Raw genomic sequence first — 9,039 nt, forward strand, 5'->3', positions numbered from 1 at the left:
GATTTTCATCCGTCACCTTTGCGCATCCTTCCCACGGATCTCACCTGTAGGCCCCTTCCCATCCACTGCTCCTTCTGGTCCACCTCACTGAGCCACTCCAACCTCCTGTGGAGCTGAAGGCCCAAACCTTATGCAGGAGGTGACGCTCAGCCTTCCATCATCCAGCAGCTGCAGGTGGCCCTCAATCTGCGACCATAATTGAGCCCAACGTTTATGTTGTTAAGCGAAACATTTCAGTGAATTTTGCCTCTTTTGATGACCTTTCTTGCCACAGGGGTTAATTAAATCACTGCAGTTGTTAAGTTAGTAGCACGGTCGTTAAGTGAATCCGGCATCCCCATTGGCATCGCTGGTCAGAAAGTCGCAAGAGGAGATCGCGTGGCACTGGAACCATCATAAATATGAGTCAATTGCCAAGTGTCCGAATTTTGATGACGTGATCCTGGGGATGTTGCAACGAAAATGCTCCTGCGGCTTTTTTCAAGGCCGTTGTAACTTTCAATGGTCCCTAAAGGAACTGTTGTAAGCCGAGCACTATCTGTAGTAGCGGACAAGGAGTAAGCCATAGCTGCTTCCTGCATCATCAAGGCTTTGGACTTTTTCCCTGTGTCTCCGGATCTCACCAGGCGCAGGCCAATCAGAACCCCAGGTGGGTTGTGGGCACTGAAGAGCCGTGGCAGCATCTGCCAGGTGCCAGCTCAAGACCGGCTCCTTCCCGGACGCTGGCCCTCCCACCCGCAATGCCAGGGGACAGACTCAGTTCTGGCTTTGTTTGGGGTAAAGAGGCTTGATTCTGCTCTGAGCAGAACAAAGGCAGTTTCACAAATCCTGCCATGCTGTCTACACCAGGGGTCGGCAATGTACGGCTCCCGAGCAGCATGCGGCTCTTTCATCCCCCTGCTGTTGCTCCCTGTCGGCTGGCTGGCCCCGCCCCATGTAGTCACTCCTCGTGTGGCCTGAGAAGGTAAGGACGGCGGGGACTCGCTCCATATTCCAGAGCGGCAGTAAAGCACCCCTGTACTTGCCTCTCATCTCATGGGCGCGTCTTGGTGCTCCACGTACCTCGGTCGCTCGGGGAGACGCGGAACTTGATCGCCGCTCCAAGACACGGGCCAGGCCCGACTGCGGCCGATGCTCCGAGTCATAATGGGCTCCAGGAGGAGGAGGAGGAGGGGGCACTGTCTCCCCATTATGAAGTGCACTAAATTTAAGTGTGCTGCGCAAGGCGCAGCAAGAGCAACAAGCAGGCCATGGAGGCGCCAAGGGTGTTAAGTTGGCCACGCCCACCCAGGTTTTGTGGCTTCCGGTGTTTTCTTTTCTGTGGGAAATGGGTCCAGATGGCTCTTTGAGTGTTTAAGGTTGCAGACCCCCCTGGCCTTCACTATCACCTGAATCCTCCATCTGACGAGATTCACTGTGAAACCCTCTCTGGTTAGATAGGGCGAGATTGATTGACAATCCCCATTTCACCTCTTGAACACTGGCCCAGACTGAGCGCCCCCCCCCCCCCGTCTCTCTCTCTTTCTTTTATTTTTAAAGACCGCAGTCTAGGTAATAAGTGCTTCTTGGCAGCCTCTCGACATGTCATCCCAGATCTTCTGGGAGACCAGCCACACAGTAATGTAGCCTAATGAATAGGGGTGGTTCTTCCAAGCCTCACGTAGTCGGGGGAATGAATTATACGGCACGAGCCACACTGTCCTGGGCATCTCAGTTGGTCTGGCTGAGGTTTAAGTTATAAGAATTACTTAGGCAGATGCGTTTGGCCCGCTGCCCTCCATCAATGGCCTCATCCAGAGGCTTTTGCCATGCAGGTAATCAATAAAGGAGAATATTTGTAGCTCGGGGTTGGAATGAGGGGTCCTTGGTAGCCTCTGAGCCTGCTTGTTTTCTTGCAGACGTTTCATTACCAAACTAGGTAACATCATCAGTGCTAGTGAAGAGTCTGGTGCGGAGTGCGGAGTCAGCGACAGCAAACTGCACTCCTTATTAGCATGACGTTGTTACCTAGTTTGGGTAATGAAACATCTGCAAGAAAACAAGCGAGCTCAGAGAGCACCAAGGATCCCTCATACAACAGTTCATTTAGAGACCAAAGTTACAATGGCACTGAAAAAAAAGTGACTTACGATCATTTTTCACACTCACAGCCATCGGGGCATTCACCTGATCACATTATCAAAATTCAGACATTTGGCAACTGGCGTGTATTTATGACGGTTGCAGTAACCCAGGGTCAAATGATCACTTTTGCAAGCACGTCTTACAAGCAAAGTCAATGGGGAAGCTAGATTCACTTAACGACCGTGTTACCAACTTAATAACTGCAGTGATTCCCTTCACGACTGGCGAGAAAAGTCGTAAAATGGGATAAGTTTCACTTAAATCTTTCACTTAGAAGCAGAAATGTTGGGCTCGATTGTGGTCATTAAATCAAGGATTCCCTGTATAGAATCGAGCCCTTTAAAGGAAAGATCAAAATTATCCAGATATCCTAGATGGGGAAAGGGAATTAGGAGGGACAAAATCCAGTAGCCCTTTGCCCAATCCTGGTCTTCTGTCGTTATTGGAAAGTCAGGCCTTGCCTTTGTGCAGTAGATACCTTTGGTAAGATCTAACCCCGTCCTCCAAATTGGTCTGGAGACCCCCAAGCAAGAGTTTGACTCTGGATGTAGCTGCTAGATTGACAGCGGACTCCACCTTCCCTCCTCTGCTCCCCACTCGCAAATCCTTTTTGTTAATCATATCCATGTATTTTCTTTGTTTTCTTTTTCCTTGTTTATTTCATGCTTCTATTGTTTCACTTTCGCTTTGTTCCAACTTCCTTTTTCTTTGTTTTTTTTTTAATGTTTGTAAGCCGCTTAGAGTAGGCCGATGGTGAGAGATAGATGGCAAATAAATATAAGAACAAATCGATAGAGAGACGAAAATGCCAAATCCAGTCTGGACATCTGGCTGACCGTGAGACAAACCATAATAATAAAATCTCTTAACACCACCAAACGTCCAGCTCTATCTATCCCGGGTCCTTGCTAAAGAATCGATAGGTGGATGAAAATGCCAAACACAGCCTGAACATCTGGCTGACTGTGTAATCATCAATAACAACAAGAATAAGGATGATACACAGACATTACCTTAACAGCTCTTAGGTCCTAGTTTAGGATTTGAACTGTTAAGTTTTTACCAGTACCAAGACTGTGAATCAAATAGAAGATTAAATAATAACAACAATATCGATAAGATTAAATAATAATAACTCCATAGACAGACAAAAATATCAAACCCAATCTGAACATCTGGCTGACTCTGCAATGATTAATCTTAACCATCATAATCATCTACAGATGTTACCTCAACACTCTTAGGTCCTAGTTTAGGACTTGAACTGTTAAGTTTGTACCATTCCCAAACTGTGAATCGAACTGAAGATTAAATAATAATAATAATAATAATAATAATAATAATAGTAATAATAACAACAGCAACAATATCAATCAGATTAAATAATAGTAACAACTCCATAGACAGACAAAAATGTCAAACCCAGTCTGAACATCTGGCTGACTACAATTACTACTACTAATACTACTACTAATAAAATAACATTAAAAATAATAAAATAATGCTAATGCTACCATTTTTCCCCGAGAATAAGACCCCAAAAATTAGGACTTGGCCTTATTTTTGGGAGGTCTCATTATTTTTGACGTGCAGGAGGCGGCAAGTGTGGGGTCACTTCATGGTTACTGCTGTGTTGCAATATTTTCGGCTTATTATCCGGGGAGGTCTTATTTTTGGGAAAACAGGGTACGGCCACTATTAATAATAACAATAGTAATAATAATAATTATGATTATTATTATTATTATTATTATTATTATTATTATATTGCTATATTATATAATAATAGAAGATGATGGAATAGAACTTGAGAATGAAGAAATGATAAAGGCAGTAAAACCAGAAGAAGGCTACAAGTACTTGGGGATTTTAGAGGCCTCTAACTTAATGCATAATAAAGTTAAGGACTTAACGTCAGCCAAGTACTTTCGACAAATTCGCAAGATATTAAAGGTCAAATTGAATGGAGGAAACATCATAAAAGCCATAAATACCTGGGCTATACCTCTGATTCGATACTCTGCAGGAGTAATTGACTGCACCCAGATGGAGTTGGACAATTTGGACAGAAAAACAAGGAAGCTTATGACAATGAATCATGCTTTGCACCCTAAAAGTAATGTTGACCGATTATATCTACCAAGAGCAGAAGGTGGTCAAGGACTCCTATAAGTAAAACAGACTGTGGAAGAAGAAAAACACAGCTTGAATGATTACATCCAGAAAAGTGAAGAACCAATGATTAAGGAAGTAAATAAAGGAGGCCTTTTAAAGACAACTAAGTCAAAAGCTGAATATAAGAAAGAAGTAATTGAGAAGTGAGCTGAAAATTGGAAAAACAAAGCTATGCATAACCAATACTTGAAAAGTATTGAAGGCAAAGCTGACCAAAAACTAACTTGGAACTGGCTAAGATCAGGAGCACTGAAAAAAGAAACAGAAGGTTTTATTTTGGCAGCTCAAGAACAAGCCTTAACCACAAACTACATGAAGGCGAAAATTCAACATGTTACCACCAACAGTAAATGTCGCCTCTGTAATGAGAAAGACGAGACAGTCGACCACTTGATCAGTGGGCGCAGCAAAATTTCACAAACTGACTATGTACAACGCCATGACCACGTTGCTAAGATCATTCACTGGAAATTGTGCCAAAAGCTTGGATTTGAGTACAGTAAAAACCACTGGGAACATCAGGTTCAGAAGGTTTTAGAGAATGAGAAAGTCAAGATCTTGTGGGACTTCAGAATTCAGACTGACAGACACTTGGCCCACAACACACCTGACATAATGTACCATAAAGTATGGTTCATTGACATTGTAATACCTGGTGATGCACACATTAAAGATAAACAGCAAGAAAAAAATCACAAAGTACCGGGACTTGCAAATTGAAGTTGAGCGACTGTGGAAAAAGAAATTGTGTGTTGTCCCAATTGTAATTGGAGCCCTTGGAGCAATACCCAAAGGGCTACCTCGCTGTTTGGAAATTTTAAATTTATCAGACTTGAACATTCTCATTCTACAAAAAACCACCCTACTTGGAACAGCTTATATCCTCCGACGTTACCTTACAAGTTCCTAGGTCCTTGGTAAGGACTTGAGCTGTTGAGCTACCAACCAGCCTCAAAGACTGTGAATCTCACCAAAGATTAACCACAGAATAATAATAATAATAATAATAATAATAATAATAATAATAATAATAATAATAATAATGAGCGATGAAAATCGCTTATGCGATGAAAAAATCGCAAGATACCAGGACTTAAAAATCGAAATTCAACGATTATGGCACAAACCAGCAGTAATAATTCCAGTGGTAATTGGCACACTGGGTGCTATTCCAAAAGCACTGGAATTACATTTAAAACAGTTAAAAATTGACAAAATCACCATCAGTCAAATGCAAAAAGCCGCACTGCTTGGATCCGCACCCATATTACGAAAATACGTTACGACGTCCTAGGCCCCTGGTTGGGGCCCGACTAGTAACCAATGCCAAATCCGGCGAAACAACTGGCCGCTGTGATACAATTGTATAATAATAATAATAATATAACCTATATCAATCTGTATCAAACATTAGCATCAGCCAATGGTACTTGTGACACATCTTTAAATGTTCACTTGACTTTCATGCTTAATGAATAAAAGAAATAATAATAATGAAAATAATTTTAAGAAGGTACTTGGTTGATATACCCAGGACGCTGGCAGCAACCCATATCAACCATCAGCGCCAGTCAATGGTATTTGTGATGCATTTTTGAATGTTCATTTGACTTGAGTTTCATGTTTAATGAATAAAGTGTATAATAATAATAACAATAACACTAATACTAAAAATAACAATAATAATAATGCATCCCCCCCCCCCTCCTGCCCTGGCTGAGCTGAGTGGGTCTTGTGGTGCATCTGAAGGAGGCAAAACCAGCCAGTTCCAAAAGCAGGGCGCAAATTGCGGCCTTGGGGGACCCCGCACCCCAAAAAGAAGGGTGGGGGGGGAATGGAGGCTGGGGGGGGGAGGGAAGCAGCCCCTCCCCCAGGAGGGAAGGAGGAATGGGAGGGGGGGTTGGCAACCCCAAGCCTCACTCGCTCGCCTCGAGCCCCTCACCCCACCCCAGGCCGCCCCCTCCTCACCCACCGGAAGCGGCCCCCGCAGTGCTGGCACTGGTCGCCCACCCAGCCGGGCTGGCACTCGCACTGGCCGGTGGTGGGTTGGCAGCGTCCTCCGTTGGCGCAGGGCTTCTCGCACGCCTTGCCGTCCGCCGAGGCCGACTCCGCGCCCCGCGCCGCCAGCAGCAGCGGCACCAACAGCAGCAGCAGCGGCAACCTCCACGGCCGGGCCGGCAGACCCTCCAGCAGGCCCGACGACGACGCCCCCCGACGACGACGCTCCATAGCCGGAGCCCGGCCCCGAGGGCGCGGAGGACAAGGCCGGGGTCGCTCTTCGGACAAAGGCGGCGAGGAGGAGAAGGAGCGGCCGCCCTTTTTTTTTTTTTTTGCTCCCCTCACGGCTGAACCGCCGCCTTCACTCGCCGGACCCTCCTGAGGAAGAAGCGTCCCGGAGCCGCCGCGCCGCCATCACGCACGCGCGTCCCCTCCCGATGACGTCACCGCGGCCCTGGACAAGCGCCCAAGAGCGGGCGAGCGAGCGTCCGTCGGTCGCGTCGGCGGGAGGGCTAGAGCGGCGCCCGACCGCTCTGACCGCGCCAGAGAGGCCATGGAGAGGGAGGAGGAGGAGTAGGAGGAGTGTCCGTCTCCTGGCAACGGGCTAAGCGGGGGTAAAGGGGGCGTGGCCCCTCCACTCCTCTGGCTTGGCCCACCAGCAGGTGGAAATCCAACTGGTGCAGTCAGGAAGATGAACAGATTAACAGAGTTGGGAGGGTCCTTGCAGGTCATCTAGTCCAACCCCCTGCCCAAGCAGGAGACCCTACATCGGCCTCTCTACCTAGGATCGAACTCACAACCTCCTGAAGTTTCAAGCATTCCAAGAATACAGTTATTCCTCCACTTAGGACCACAATTCAGCCCTTCAGACCTTTATATGTTGCAAAGTCAAACATTCGCTAAGTGGGTTTTGCTCCCGCTTTATAACTCTCCTTGCCGAGGGAATCACTGCGGTTGTGAAGTGAGTTGCACGGTCGTTAAGTGAATCAGGCTTCCCCATGGACTCTGCTTGTCCGAAGGTCACAAAAGGGGATCACATGCCCACCCTCCACCCCCGGGACACTGTGACAGACATAAATATGAGCCGGTTGCCGAGGTGGCGCAGTGGTTAGGGTGCAGCACTGCAGGCCACTTCAGCTGACTGTTATCTGCAGTTCAGCGGTTCTAATCTCACCGGCTCAAGGTTGACTCAGCCTTCCATCCTTCCGAGGTTGGTGAAATGAGGACCCGGATTGTTGTTGGGGGGCAACATGCTGACTCTGTAAACCGCTTAGAGAGGGCTGAAAGCCCTATGAAGTGGTATATAAGTCTAACTGCTATTGCTATTGCTATCTGAATTTTGATCACGTAAATCAAAGGGATGCTGCAAAGTTTGAAAACCTTTTTTTCAACGCCGCTGTAACTTTGAGCGGCCACTAGTGACTGTTGCAAGTCGAGGACTACCTGTACTAATGCCTCAGTTTCAACTCTACAGCTCTCAGCAACAGGACTGCCTTTGCGACTGTTTAAGTAAAACAGTAACAGAGTTGGAAGGGATCTTGGAGGTCATCTAGGCCAACCCCCTGCTCACGCAGGAGACCTGTACTAGGGATTTGAACCGCCAAACTGCCGACCTTTCTGATCGACAAGCTCAGCGTCTTAGTGGGGGCACCCCCTGGTCATGTGACCATATTATACGCCAGTTTTGCCCAAGCCTATCAATTACTTCTGGTTTTTGGCAAAACCTGCATTCGCTTAACGACTTAATGTCACAAAGAAGGTTGTAAAACAGAACAGTTACAACACATGACCATAATGGGTAGGCTCCCTTATGGCCGTATATCGAGGACTCCCTGTAGCACAATGAACTATTGTGCCAGAACTCTTATTATTATGAAGTATAATAAGGGGATAAGATGTCCTGTGGCCAATCAAGGGAGGGCAATTGAGAATCTTTTCCTTGCCCTTTCCTTTCCAGATGGCCTAAATTGGCGCTTACAGAATTTTAATTATAATTCTTTTTTTTTTTCAAGGCAATTTCCTTCCTTGCTCCATAGCATTGAGCCATGTCAAATCACAGGTGATTGAGGCATCAATCTTCTATAAAATGCCAAGAGGGACATGGGATACAAATGAATCTACAACGGAAGATAATTGCGCAGAGTTTATGTAAAATGTAGTGATATTCAGATACAAAACTTAGTAGCTATACCAATAGCCCTTAGACCTATATACCGCTTCAAAGTGCTTTTACAGCCCTCTCTAAGCGGTTTACAGAGTCAGCCTCTTGCCCCCAACAATCTGGGTCCTCATTTTAACCCACCTTGGAAGGATGGAAGGCTGAGTCAACCTTGAGCTGGTCAGGATCGAACTGCTGGCAGTCGACACAATTAGCCTGCAATACTGCATTCTAAACACTGAGCTACCAGGGTGGAAAATGAGAAAGGGAATTAAGAGAGAAAGGAAGGAGGGAAGGAGGGAGGGAGGAATAACAAAGCACTTATATACCGCTTCACCAGTGCTTCACAGCCCTCTCTAAGCAGTTTACAGAGTTAGCCTCTTGCCCCCAACAATCCGTATCCTCATTTGACCGACCTCGGAAGGATGGAAGGCTGAGTCAACCTTGAGCTGGTCAGGATCGAACTGCTGGCAGTCGGCAGAGTTAGCCTGCAATACTGCATTCTAAACACTGAGCTACCAGGATGGAAAATGAGAAAGGGAATTAAGAGAGAAAGGAAGGAGGGAAGGAGGGAGGGAGGAATA

The 9,039-nt window shown here is 46.4% G+C and overlaps 1 protein-coding gene across 2 annotated transcripts in view; it reads right to left on the reverse strand.

Annotated features, from left to right (window-relative positions):
• Positions 1-6,770, reverse strand: part of ATRN (attractin) — a 142,333-nt gene extending 135,563 nt beyond the window's left edge. The window contains exon 1 of one of the 2 annotated variants that reach the window (XM_032223689.1): positions 6,272-6,770. In XM_032223689.1, the coding sequence (XP_032079580.1) occupies positions 6,272-6,528 (257 nt within the window). In that variant the 5' untranslated portion in view covers positions 6,529-6,770. The remainder of the gene's footprint in view (positions 1-6,271) is intronic. The other variant, XM_032223690.1, reaches the window with a different exon arrangement.
• Between the last annotated feature and the right edge of the window lie 2,269 nt (positions 6,771-9,039).

Source organism: Thamnophis elegans, chromosome 9 (genome assembly GCF_009769535.1).
Source record: "Thamnophis elegans isolate rThaEle1 chromosome 9, rThaEle1.pri, whole genome shotgun sequence".
Lineage (NCBI taxonomy): Eukaryota > Metazoa > Chordata > Lepidosauria > Squamata > Colubridae > Thamnophis > Thamnophis elegans.